The sequence below is a fragment of the Zootoca vivipara genome, chromosome 16, assembly GCF_965207765.1.
Source record: "Zootoca vivipara chromosome 16, rZooViv2.hap1.1, whole genome shotgun sequence".
Classification (NCBI taxonomy): domain Eukaryota; kingdom Metazoa; phylum Chordata; class Lepidosauria; order Squamata; family Lacertidae; genus Zootoca; species Zootoca vivipara.
The window spans coordinates 4,481,100-4,494,988 of NC_142599.1; the positions used below are offsets into that span (position 1 = coordinate 4,481,100).

Genomic DNA, 13,889 nt, shown 5'->3' on the forward strand with positions numbered 1-13,889 from the left:
CTTAGCTTAAGTCAGAGGTTGGCAACCTAAGGTCCATGGGCCAAAAGCGGCCCATGAGGGTCACTTAACCGGCCCATGAGCTGCCCCTGAACTGAGCCGCCCGCTCGGCGAGTCCCTGCGCGCTGCGCTAAACTGGCACAGCGTGGTGTGGGGGCTCTCTTCTGCACCTCCAGAAATCGCTTCTTCGCAGGCGCCATTTTCGGCATCTGGGCATGTGCAGAAGCGATTTCAGGTGCCACGGACATGCAGAGACGCGATTTCCGGCCCATGGAGGATCTCTGCGGGAGCGATCCGGCCCCTGGCTTAAGTGGATCTTAAACTTCGGGTTTAAGGGATGTTGGTGGACTAGGCTTAATTAAACTCGGAATATCCCCCCCAAAAAACCCATTCAGGAGTGTCATCCGAAGAGTCTGGCTTGATGAGACCAATGGCCCACCTGACTAAGCATCTATTTCCCACAGTGCCTAAATAGCTGCTGTCCAGGACTTCCCAAGTCACCATCATGTGTCTTTCAGCAGCTATTAGCCCTTTCCTCTAGGAGGCCTATTAACAGGATAGGATTAGAAGGGTGTTTGGTATGATTCATTATGTGATTTAACATCTTGGGTGGTGTTGCAATTTGGTGTGTGATTAAAGGAGGCATGATTCAGCAGAGCACTGAGTGTACTGTTGCCACACACCCACCCCAGTCCTGTTCATATTAGTGACACAATTTTTAAATATGCATCATTTTGTGACACAGTAATTCAGTTTTACTAGCAAACCTGAGGTTAAACTAACCGCTTTCCAGCCCAGGGAGGAGCGCGGGAGCTTTTGTGAGACACATTTACACACTGCAGCTGACACGCTTACATGTTGCGACACCATTTGAAAAGATCTGAGGTACAGTAGATCACCAGGACAAGAAAGTAAAATCTGTGTGTAACACTGGGTTGTATCCAATGCTGGTGATTGGAATTGATGGATGTGACTAGCAGGCCCCATTAATTCCAGTGAGTTTACTATGAGTAAACTTAATTGGATGCAGTCCATTTTGTGCAAGGCTTGGTGGTACCTGACTTACTTAATGTTCTCCTTCCCTTCCCATATTTGTGTTACCTATCAGATTGTAATTCGTTGTTGTTGTTGTTTAGTCGTTTAGTCGTGTTCGACTCTTCGTGACCCCATGGTCCAGAGCACGCCAGGCACTCCTGTCTTGCACTGCCTCCCGCAGTTTGGTCAAACTCATGTTCGTAGCTTCGAGAACACTGTCCAACCATCTCGTCATCAGTTGTCCCCTTCTTCTTGTGCCCTCAATCTTTCCCAGCATCAGGGTCTTTTCCAGGGAGTCTTCTCTTCTCATGAGGTGGCCAAAGTATTGGAGCCTCAGCTTCACGATCTGTCCTTCCAGTGAGCACCCAGGGTTGATTTCCTTCAGAATGGAGAGGTTTGATCTTCTTCCAGTTCATGGGACTCTCAAGAGTCTCCTCCAGCACCATAATTCAGATTGTAATACAGTTTTTTTTAATTTTATGCTGCCTTGAATGACTGACAGAAATTGTGTGGGTGTGAGTGTACATTAAAATGTAGGAAGCATATATAGGCATTAGGCAACAAATGAAGATATCCAGTCTTTTTTGAGAGTAGCTTATGTGCATGCTAACTCCTGAATGCAATAAAGAGCTCTTTATCAGATTTGTATAATCAAGGAAACAGGACTTTGTCCTCCCTATCCCATTAGAAGAAACAGTATCCTGCTGTTCACTTCTGCTGAATGACCAAGTTCAGATCTTACAATTTCCCCTTTGATCTACAAATCTTATTAGAGATCTCATGGGAGATTCTGCCAAGCCAACTTTCCATGTAATGTTTGGTTTTCCAAGCCCCTCTCTTGTAAACCTATCTTCTCTCTCTGCCCTCCCTCATCCACTAGATTGAAATGGCAGGTTTATTTTTAGAGAGTTAGCATTTCTTGCTAGTCTGATTTGAGGCTGTACATGCAGGCTTTTTCAAGTGAGGCAGAAAATCCGATAGCAACACATCCTTTCCTCCTGCTAATTAACACCAGTTCTGTGTGCTTGCACTGGGCCCCCTCATTTTAATGCCTAATGCTGCCTAGGTCATAACCGCCTTTTGTAGCATCCAAATCCTGCCATCTCTTCTCCCTCCTTCCCTCACCGGAAGGGGAGGAACCAATGTTAGCTGGTCCCATATTTTCCTTTGCTGCAACTAGATAGTATACCTGCTAGTAGACAACTAGCATGTGGTGTTGACTACTATGTTTAGTCAGTAATAGAATCCTTAGAAATGTTGCCCATTTAACACTTTCTCTCTTTTGCAGGCGCAAAATGTCCAGCTTAGCAAGGACATGACTCTCGCCAGCAACCGCAGCCTGGCAGAAGGCAATCTCTTATATCAGCCCAAGCTGGATGCCCTGAAGGCTGCATTGACACAAAAATATCAAGAACTGCAGGTTATCTTTGAAGCATATCAAATAAAGAAAACAAAGTTAGGTAATGAACCCTTCTTTCTGCATATTCCTGTTTGAAGTGTCTGGCAGAATGGGCATGCAGTAGAACTCTCTGTGGCAAATCATATTTATCATTTCTAAGTTGGTTGGTGTAAATGCATACAGGGTGTTGCTGTCTAAGGGCCAGTAGAAATGTAAGTAGCTAAAGCTGCCACATTTATTCAGTTAGATCCAGGATGGCTGACTGGTGATTTCCCAGATGTTTTTGAACTGCAACTCCCATTAGGCTCAGCCAGCATGGCCAACATCTGGAGAACGGCACAATAGCCACCCCTGAGTTAGAGCACCCATTATTAGGGATATTTTTTATTTTTAGAATTGCTTTACTAAAATGTCTGAAGTTCAATATTTCATTTAGCAATTTTGCTTTGATTAATATCTCTTATCTCTTTTGTTCTGTTTAGACCGACAATCCAGCAATGCTTCCTTGGAGACCCTTCTAGCACTGCTTCAAACAGAAGGGGCTAAAATTGAAGAAGACACTGAGGTAAGTGAAAAGAGCCTAGGAGATCAAGTTGCCAACATGCCTCTGGCATTGGAGGACCTCTTGTCCCCTCTGGGTTCTCAATGCAATCTTGCAAGTTTACCACTTCTCCTAAAAGAGCTTGCAGAAAAATACAGATTACTTTAACAGCCCACCGATTTAAAGATTTCCCTGAGTATGACTGTTTTCACAGGACCGCTTGAGCAGTGGCTCAACTGGGAAGCAGGATTGGTGTCTCCATGATAGAGAGTTTTGCTGGAGCCCTTCTGAACCCAGCATTCAGTGCTGCAGCTTGACCTTGTAGAACTGGGCATGTGACATTATTCCTTCTCAGATTAAACCAGGGAAATGGGCATGAAAATCTAGCTGGGAGGACAGAGCAGCTTGTCAGGGCACTCACAGAAATTGTGTTACTGGCTCTGTTGGTGAGTTGAATTTTGGGCCCTGCTGGACAGTTCCTTCCACCTTCTTGGTCCACCACCAGCCTGTGTCTCAACAGCCTGTGATCTTAATGTAGTTCAGGAGGCCACATGCACTGCAGATCAGTGGTGTGGGGCACAACATTTGCCCCCCAAAAAAATTCACAGAAGATTTTCTGTTCCATAAATTCATTACTTACTATAAGTGGGTACTAATTGAAAATACTGTATTAAGTGAGCTTGATAGTTTCAAAGTTTTTAGCTTTGTTTTATTAAATGATAGTTAAATCATTCTGTAGGGTAGCAAAATTTTACTGGAAAAAAATGAATTGGAAAAATTTCCAGAGCCTACAGAACTACCACAGATGGCAGCCTCCTTGCTTTAAACTCCATCCTTGCTTTAAGCTGCTTAGGGTTGAAAACAAGCAAATTCCTTGGTCACTGCACTACAGAGTTAGTGCAGAGAGCCTGGCTGTATCAGTCACATTGTGCAAAGAAATAGCTGCATGTTTTCAAGGCTCTGTGTGTGGTGCACGTAACACAATTATGTAAGTTGGTCTAAATGCCAGGTTCTTGGCAGAAAAACAGTGCGGAATTTCTTCAGCAAATCATCTTGAGAATCTTATATTAAAAACAAAAAAGTACCGTGCTCTGGTAGTCATGGTTGCAAACATATGGACAGTGTCTAGAGGTTCAGATCAGAGAGGGAGTGGAGGAGGTGAGGGGCAGAAGCTAATTACCTTGTTCAATCCCAGGCTGTTTCCAATGCCTCCAAGTGCATCAGAAACCTTAAGAAAAGCTAGTACAGTGGTACCTCGCAAGACTTAATTTAATTCGTTCCACAGGTCAGTTCGTTTTACGAAAAATTCGTCTTGCGAATCGCGGTTTCCCATAGGAATGCATTGAAAATTAATGCGTTCCTATGGTCAAAAAAGCACAAAAATGCTGCCGACTCACCTGCCACGGCCGCTCCGGAAGTTTTTAAGGCTCTGGCGCCGCCGCTTTTGCCACCAAGGGCCGCCTGGCAAGCCCCGCTGCTGCTCCTGCCGGATCGCCAATGACTCCGAACTGGTGAGATACGGCGGGCAGCAGGTACGGCGGGAGGCAGGGAGGGAGGGCGCTTTCCCGGGAGGCTTGGTGGCGGCGCTCGCCCTCGGGCCGACCCGGGATCGGCCCCCCTCAATGCCGCAGCCGCCGCACACTTTCTCCTGCTCGCCCCCATGCGCTGCACTCGTCCTCGGGCCGACCCGGGATTGGCTGTTTCAGCGCCGCCGCCGAGGCGAGTAGGAGAAAGCGGGGCTGCCGCCTGTCTTCCCCGAGCCAAGGAGAAGGCAGGTGGCGAAAAGCTCCAGCAAGCAGCGCCCGCCACGCTTCGGCACCGGGGGACAGAGCCAAAGCGTGGCGGTGCGGGGGCTGTTGCCTCCTGCCTTCCCCTTGGCTCGGGGAAGGCAGGCTGTGAAAAGCCCTGGCAAGCAGCGCCCGCCGCACTTCGGCTCCGGGGGACGCTGCTTGCCGGGGCTTGTCGCCGCCTGCTTGGCAAGCCCCGGGGAACCAGCTGTAGTGCGGAAAGAAGGCAAAGGAAGATCAGCTGTCAGCTTCCCGCGCTGAAAGCTGATCTTCCTTTGCCCCCTTCCCACACTACATTCTATGGCCGCGCTTCACAAGACGAAGCGGCGGTCATAGAAAAGCTTGTCGTCTTGCGAGTCCCTTGTGCAACGCAAAACGCTTTCATCTTGTGAGTTTTGTGTTGTGCGAGGCATTTGTCTTGCGAGGTACCACTGTAGTAACTTCTGCAGGAAAGAAAATCACCTGAACATGAAAGAGGAGTGGGAGGAAAATAGTCGGCTTCAGACTATGCACTGATAGTCCACTGTCACTCATGGCTGTTCTCCTTTCTTCTAGCTCTTCACTGGGGAAAACATTCTCCTTTATTACTTTTATCGTTATTTATTAAATTTATATAATAAATTTCCACCTGAGAATCACAGGGAGATTTACAGTATCAACAGTAAGCATATACTCTCACAATATTCACACCGTCTGTGTAACTTGTTTCATGTGTCCAGTTTGGAGTAGGGAAAAGACACACAGAGTATTCTCTGGCATAATTCAGTGGGAGAACACCTGCCTTGCATGAAGAAGGTCCTAGGTTCAATCTCCCTGGTACCTCCAGGTGAGGCTGGGAGTCAATGTAGGGAGTATTGAGCTAGGTGAACTATTTGGCCGGCTATAAAGCAGCTTCATATGTGCCTGTATGCTTAAAATATCCATATTCCTATTAATATGTTCCCAGTTAGCATACCCCATGGCCTTTGCACAACTTGGCTGGCCATTTGGAAAATTATGTCACGGTACATTCCTGTCTCTAACAGACAGGGAAACACCAACTTAACCCCCCTAGCAAAAGGAACAGGGAGGTGATTATTGGATTTATAATGCTGCTTGGATGCAGACCTGTACTTTACTGCCTCTTAGCCTAACCTACCTCACAGGGTGGTTGTGGAGATAAATGAGGAAGAGGAGAACCATGCACACCACCTTAAGCTCCATGGAGGAAAAATGCTGGGATATAAGTGCAGTAAATGTTTTTAAAAGAACTGCTCAATGTTTCAGAGGCCTTGCTGATCTGTGGCAGAGCATCATGTTTTGCAGGTAATTGGTAGCAAGTTCAGTCCTGGTATCTGCAGTTAAGAATCTGGTATAGTGGGGCTGAGAGCAATTTCTGTCTTGAGACCTTGGGAAGTTCCTGCCAGTTACTGTGTAACAGTAGACCCTATCGAGCCACTGTCTGGCTTCCCAGGTAAAGGATCGAGCCTTGGCAGCACAGCTCATTGGTTGTGCTGCTGCAAGCTGAGAAAATTATATTCTCTCTCACTTTACATAGGGATGGGTCACCCGTGGACCTCCATATGACTATGGACTACAATTTCCATCATCCTTGACATTGGCCATACTAGCTGCAGCTGATAGGAGTTGGAGTCCAACCACATCTGGAGGCCCACAGGTTCTCCTTTCCTGTTTAGCACAAAGAGATGCAGTGATGAATGGAGCCTGATGTTTTTTGATTAGGGAAAATATTTCCACAGTATGTGCCTCCCCTAATGGTTTGTTTGTTTGTTTGTTTGTTTGTTGTTTGCAACAGAACATGGCTGAGAAATTTCTGGATGGTGAAGTTCCATTGGACACCTTCATTGATGAATATCAGAGCCAAAGGAAACTGGCTCATTTGCGACGTGTAAAGATAGAAAAACTCCAAGAGATGGTGCTGAAGGGACCAAGACTTCCCCTGGTGCCACCACAGCCAAGAGCCACTGAAACACCACCAGCAATTCAGACTTCAGAGGCAAATGCTACTCCCTCTGTTGTGCCTCGCCGCAATCCTCCACCGCCACCCCTGGCGCCCGGAGTCCTGGCAGGACGCTTCCCGACTCCGTTTACAGCAGCAATGAATGCGGGACCAACCCTCCCCTATTCAGGTGTCCCATACCCTCCACTCCCCCCTCGAACAGGAATTCCATCTACTACTCAAATGCTCCCTCCAGGCTATTCAGCTCCGTTTACCGCACAGTACCCACCAGCGTTGCCCCAAAGACCACCGCCTCGCCTCCCACCAAACCCTGGCTTTATCCTACAGTGAAGATGCCATCGTGCCCTGACTCTTGTGTTTGGTGCTGGACTTTTTACTCTTTATCTCCCAACAACTAAACCTAAGTAGTGGAAATCTCCAGACTTTGCACACAAGAAATCATAGCTGACAACCTGTGCATCAGTGCATCCTGCAAAACATCACCATGTTTTGTTTTGTTTTGTTTTAAATCAACAACTGCATAAAACACTTGCTTAGAAGGGTGGTGGGGCAGCCAAGCTGTAAATTTGATTGTTTGCATATTAAGTGGGAACTTGCATAGCTCTTAAAAGAGATTTCAAGTCAGTGTGGAATGACTGTGACTTCCCAAGGGATCATGTTTCTTTCTCTACTTGATTTGCGCATGAAGAACTTCAATCTATTTCTGCAAAACAAGCAAAACAAAAAACTCTGTTCTGATAATTTGAATGGTAGCTGTTGCATATACATTCTGACTATGAAAACACAGTAAAATGGACCAGCCAGCACCCCTGGTGACTCGGTGCTTGTGCTACACAAACTCTTTCTGAAAATAATTTTGTAGTTTGATGTTTGCTAACTGGGGCTTTAGCACCTAATGCAGGACAAGGTGCTTCTCGTGCTGAACTAATCCCATTCATTTCAGTGAGCTGATGCCAGTGTAAGTAGGTCCCTAAATTGCCTTTTTAAAATGTGTGGTAGGGATCAACTTTTTTTAAACATGATGACCTCCAGAAAGTCTCAGGATTAAAAAATTAAAAATAAGTAGTGAATGGACACGTTTTTCCTCTTGTTGGATCTTTGGACCAGATCCAAAATTTTATTTTTTGTTCCATTGGATACCTTCTGCAACCTCCCCATTCTGCTTGCTGTAACCCTTCTCTCTTCATCAGTCTGTCTCCCAAATTCCTTCATTGTGGCATGTAGGGTAGGGGGTCATCTTTAAAAGGCTTTTGGGCCTGTATTGTCTTTTTGCATTGTGGAGAGCAAATTCTGTCAAACACACTTTTGTGTGTCATGACTTCTGACTAATCTGATGGGCAGTTAGTTCTATCAGTTTATATTTTCATCACATCTTGGTCTTAAGCTAAAACTCCCACCTCAGTGGAGAACCTTAAATCTGTTTCGTATTGAGCCAGGAGAGAATTTTCTCTTCCCTCCACGCCCCTCTACTCTTCCAAACCTTTTGTTTCTGAAAATTGAAGACCTGCTTCCATTTACAAACTTTTCTAGACTGACTGCTGCTCTTGAATGAATCTTGGCTGTTAGTTTTTTGTATTTAATTAACTTTTGCAGTCATGTGACAGCTTCAGTGTATTGGAATTTCAGTCTTGCTTTAGTCCTTCTGGGGGGCTCACTCTTGCTATTAGATGGGTCTGACAGAACTCTGAATAACAGCTAAATATGCTAAATGCAGAGGGTGAAAGATCATAGAGGGATTAGCACACCAATTTCACATCATTGCTCATTGGTGTGTTTGATTGATCTCTCATTTTAATAAGTGTGGGTAGCTCTAAAATGAATAATGTTTCAAGAGGGATTGGAGAGGGACAATTGTTGTTGAGTTCAGTAGGAAATGGTTCTGAGCCTTAATTTTTGCAGGGGAATCATCCACATTCCAGGTCAAGATAACCTTGTTGATGACTGTCTTTGTATGCTCTTGCATTCTTCAGCATAAAACTAGCAGAAGCTTAGTAAGAAGCTGATGGAGAGGAAAAAAGAAAAATCTTTTGAGGTGTGATAGAGGTATAGGGTTGAATACACAGACAGTAGTAGTTAAGGCACAATGTAGTTAGAGCAGAGTAGCTACTTCCACTCTCAAATGTTTCTGTTACCAGTTTCTTGCAGGAGTAGTTTGTTCTATACGAGGCTGTGAAATTAGTTGAAGCAAAATGCAGATTAAATTGCTGCTGCTCTTTCTTTGTAGTCAGCAGGATTGCCTTGTATGCTATTGAATGGTCTATCTCAAGGTAGTTGGAATAAGTGTGATTTTCATAAAGGAAGCTCCTCCTCCAGTCTTGCTGCAGGTGTCCTGCCATAAGCATGAGCCATGGTTGAGTTTGTGTTGCATTCAGACCTGGGCTTAGAGCTTGCCAGGAGCAAGATTTGTAGCCAAGGCTTGTTCTCTGGTTTACTGCTTGTGGTTTGTCTGGGCAAAATAAACCACGAGCCCAGATTCAGATGCAGTGCAAAGTCATAGCATTATACCATCTTCCTCCATTTCCTCCCTCTTAACCGAGCTAGGAAAATAGACCGTGAGAATACTAGCTATGAACGCTGTTGAAGTGGATGAGCAAGACCCCCAAACTTGTGTGTGCAGTGTCCATGCACTAAAGAAAATTATATAGGCTGTAGAAGTAAGAAGAAACTTGACATTTACAGCTACAGCTACTTTAATTCCAAATTAAGTAAAGTGTGTGTGTGTGTGTGTGTGTGAGAGAGAGAGAGAGAGAGAGAGAGAGAGAAAATCTGCATTGGACTTCAATAATTTGTGGCAGGAAAACATGCTTCAAACTAATTTGGGGCATTGTGCATCTTGACTGTGAAGAACATGGAAGCGAAACAGTTGCCTTCCTTAAAGCTACTGCAGCGACACTGTTCATTTCTATCAGCTTTTCACAAAGCATGTATTTCTCACAGCTCAAGAGTGCAAGGAGGAAAGTGTGCACATCAATTAGCAACCTGCCTTAACTGTTTTACTGTGGAAGTCTCAAGCAGGCCTGCTGCTATTGCGTAATGCCCTTTAAAACATACTTTAAAAAACCCAAACCAAGCTGCAGTTGCCAATCTAGACCTCCTTATGCACCCTCCAGCTTTCTTTCTGCCACTCCCCCCCCCCGGTATGTCATCCTAGTCTGCAACTGGTGCCCTTTTTGTTAGGACAGGAGCTAATTTTTTGTCAGCTTTGCAAAACATAAAATGGCCATAAGAAACTTTATATTGTATCATATTTACATTCTTCTGATCTCTGCCCCTTTTGGGTAAGCTGGCTAAAAGAGCAAAATGCAAAAACTTTTCAGCCTGGAAGCCTCTTTCTTCAAGCCATAATCTTCTGTTGGAAGATAAAAGATGAAACATGGGAAATCCGTGTGCATTTGTGCCCGTCCTTGAACTGCCATTTTTTCTGTTAGAGGCCATTCACACTTGCCTTGGAACAGGATATCCTCTTCCCATCTGGCTGTGGGACTCTGAGGCTAATTCTGCCAGGACCAAGATTTTGGTAAATCTTGGGGAATTGTGAAATTCTAGCTTGATGTAGTAAAAATGGTTTCTAGGGTCTAATCAGATATGGGCTTTTAGTATTCCATGGATGACACAAGATCTCTTTTTTAAAAAAATGGTGACAAAAGTATACCTGTATTTGCTGAATTCTGTATCTATTATAATTTTATTTGGGCATGGTAACTTGAGTTTTGCCTTTTTCATTTTCATTTTCTGTGCTGCTTATTGTGTGTGGAATATGAACCTTCAGAGGTTGGTGAATTTGAAAAGTTGGTTCCTTTAATCATCTGTTCATAATTTTTCTTGTAAAGGATGCTTCTTGTGCACTCAGAATGCGCATGGGGGACTCCTGTGAGTCACTTCTGTGTCCTAAAAAATTAAGGGGACTGAATGAGTAAGACGCATGACTTAATCCTAGACAGAGCCATGAACTGAAACTTCTGAAACAGCCTTTGAATAATTGGTCTGTGTTTCAAATAAGTTGTCTGTTACTTGTTCAGATGAGTAATTTGAATGCCTTTTGGGGTGCCAGAGTGGCTTGTGAAGGCCATTCCATGGTTGTAACGCTACTTAAATTTGAAGATCTGATTAAAAATTCTCCCAGAAGTTCAGTCTTGGGTGAGTCTTTGAGCCAATCGTGTTACTCATTCAGCATGATGATAAGTCGTCCTTTTTCCAGCAACCAGAATACAAACACTGGAGCTAATATAGCCATCTTTTTCCTGCTGCTTCTGAGCTCATATTCGAGTGCCTAAGTGACAGGCAGACCTCTGTTTGCTGCTATAACTCTGTCAGTTGCCCCTCGAATTAGACACAATGTAAGTACCAATTATGTCTGCCCACCCCTTCAAAAATAGGTTTTGTTTAACAATAGAAATTGGTTGTTGGTATACTGTTGGCTATCTTTATTCCACCACCATCCTCAGCATTACATACTCAAAAGAAAAAACTTGAGGCAAATGTCTAAATTGAGGTAGAGATGTTGATCAATTGAGGCAGAGGCATCTTACGTTTAGATAGCGTGTGCTGGGCTGGTGGTAGAATTACTGGCATTCTCACAGATTCTCCAGGGTTAAACTGGTTGGTGTGACCTTAGCTGATAGCTTCAAATGTGAGCCATCAGTTAATAGTCTGGATGCTGCAAGAGCATCCTTTGTGCGCAACAGAGGAGGCCACAAGCCCACGTACAAATTTCACAAAACATATTTATATACTTTTTGACGTGTTTTTAGACAATGATTGTCCCTATCAAGAAAGAACCCCAAAGCCTGTTACTAGTTTTTAAAGAAATTTTGCCTTTTAAAGCAGCAACAATGTATTTTGCAATTGCTGGGCCGTTCAGGGTTTCCTCATGGAGAAGACAACCACACTACCAGCAACAAAAGTGGACTCTCTCCGTCTCCAGCAGCAGTGCATCATGGCTGATGTGTGCCTTAGGATCACGGTTTGTGACTTGCTGATAGAAGATACCTGCATCTCTTTCAGTTCAGTGGCCATTCAATTGTCTTTTTCTAAGGGCTCCTTTTTATGATGCAGGACTTTGAAAGTAAACACAAGGCAGTATCTGCAGTTTGCTTGTGGCGAGAAGTGTAGATTTGTGGTTGGCAACCGTTGTTACTAAACTGCTGCAATCGAGGAAAAGGTGGGAAGGGCTGATCCAGTATGATGATTCAAGCCTGCCAGAAGAACTTCTGTTTGTCTTAGATGTGGCAGTTAAAGGAGGATGCTGCAGGCAGCAGCCACCTGGGGCTGTGCAGGGGGAGGAGGGTGTTGCAGTTGTGGCTTAGGGGTTATTGGTTGGCTGGTGCTACAGTGGAACACTTGTCATTGTGTTCAAAATGGTGGTAGCAGGAAATGCAGTTGTTTATTGTGCAAGACATACTTTCAAATGTTTGTATCTGCATGAATTCTGGAGCGCAATATCTCTCGTTCCCTCTTGCTTGGTGGAAGTCCAAATGTTGTTCAGCAAAATGTTGGGGGATGAGCACAGAAAGGAAGCTGTCCTGTGAGGTCCTGTGAATGCAGTGCCTCGTACCAGACAACACTGTTGGACATTTCTTCTGATTAAGTGGGACCTGAGTGGAGATGAAACCAAAGGAGTCGGGTGCAAATGGATGAATGGTTTCTTCCCCAATACTTCATGAACCTCCTGCTTGCACCCTGAACCTGCACCCCACTTCCTTCTACTCTGTATTCATACAGAAGGAAGTATTGCATGTGGGGCTTGGCCACCAGCAACCAGTTGTGGGGCGACAAAGGTGAGAATGGCATTTGAATGGGAGGCACCCCACTGTGGGTGGGGCTTGTTGATCTGCAGGCCACCTTGTGAACAAGTGTTAAGAAAGCATTCCCCCTTTATAGACTTGATTCCAGTACAGTAGTGGCAAAAGATTTAGGAGCAGTCTGGTTATAACCTTGTTCAAAACACTTCGACATATGACTTCAAAATGCCTGCAAGTGGCAAATGTTCCCTGAAAACTTTACAAGCTTTTTTTTTTATAAACAAAAGCATTTGAAGCTCAGAAGTTTAAATAGTGTTAGAATATAAACTGTTTTAGTGTTCCATTTCAGATATTATTTTGCTGACCTTTGTGTAAAAAATTGCAAATGTGTTTTTGTTCATTATACCTGTATTGTGCAGCTAGTGATGTTTTTAAAACAAAAACAAAAAACCACCCATTGAACATACACTTTTGTGAGCTGAAGAAAGCCATACTCCCTTGGCAGGGTTGTGTGTGTGTGTTTTGGAGAGGGGATAGCCACTTTTTTATACACAACTGTCTTAATTGCCCTTTCTATAAGAGTATACACATGGAGGGATGTCTGCTGTAAAGGGGAATTTCACAGTGTACTTGCTTGACATTAGCCCATCCCTATTTCGAAATTTGTATATATTGTGGGGAAAGTATAAGTGGATTTTGCTGGATTAGCTTCATACATACAGTGGTAGCAGAATGCAGAAGGGTTGGGGGGGGTTAGTACGTAAGAAGAGTCAAACTTAGGATAGGTAACTAGTTTTACTAAGGGAGGCTGGCAGTGTATTTAAGTCAAATAAAGAAGCAGATGTGTCAGATGCTGCCAATTTGGTAATCCTCTGTAGTAGGCTATATTCTTGTTGCTTGTGCTTCAGAGGGAGGCTACTTGACACTTCTCCCAGAGTAAGCTAGTGTTAGGAAGAAGTGCAGCGTGTTACCTCTAACCCCTAAAGAAGCTACTGGATACTTTTAACTAAGCCCCTAGCAGAATCTCACTTCTGGAAGTAGGACTGTTCCTAATGTAACAAGTCTGTAAAAGTTTCCTTTGTGCTATACAACTGATGAGGATGTGGTCTCAAAACGAGTTTCAGTGTTGAAAACCGTTTGTTTTTCTTGTAGAATTTGCTGTTAACAATTTCAGGATTGCAGTGATTACCGAATAAAAAAAATGCTAGATTTCGTACAAATGTGTGTCACTGGCTTATGGGTATGTGTGTTCTCAAAATTACCTTTTTCAACTCTTACAGTCACGGGGGGGGGGAGTACACCCTTTTTGAATTCTGTTGGTTTATATATGAGGACATAATAATTTTCCTTAGCAAGTTTTAATGGTAAAGGGACCCCTGACCATTAGGTCCAGTCGTGACCGACTCTGGGGTTGCGCGCTCATCTCGCG

At 44.3% G+C, this 13,889-nt stretch overlaps 1 protein-coding gene across 1 annotated transcript in view; it reads left to right on the forward strand.

Moving 5' to 3' along the window:
- The window catches only part of VPS37B (VPS37B subunit of ESCRT-I), a 29,889-nt gene extending 16,209 nt beyond the window's left edge, over positions 1-13,680 (forward strand). Inside the window, exons 2-4 of the mRNA XM_035098229.3 lie at positions 2,321-2,492; positions 2,914-2,996; positions 6,555-13,680. Of these exons, the coding sequence (XP_034954120.1) occupies positions 2,321-2,492; positions 2,914-2,996; positions 6,555-7,049 (750 nt within the window). The 3' untranslated portion in view covers positions 7,050-13,680. The remainder of the gene's footprint in view (positions 1-2,320; positions 2,493-2,913; positions 2,997-6,554) is intronic.
- The last annotated feature ends 209 nt before the right edge of the window (positions 13,681-13,889 follow it).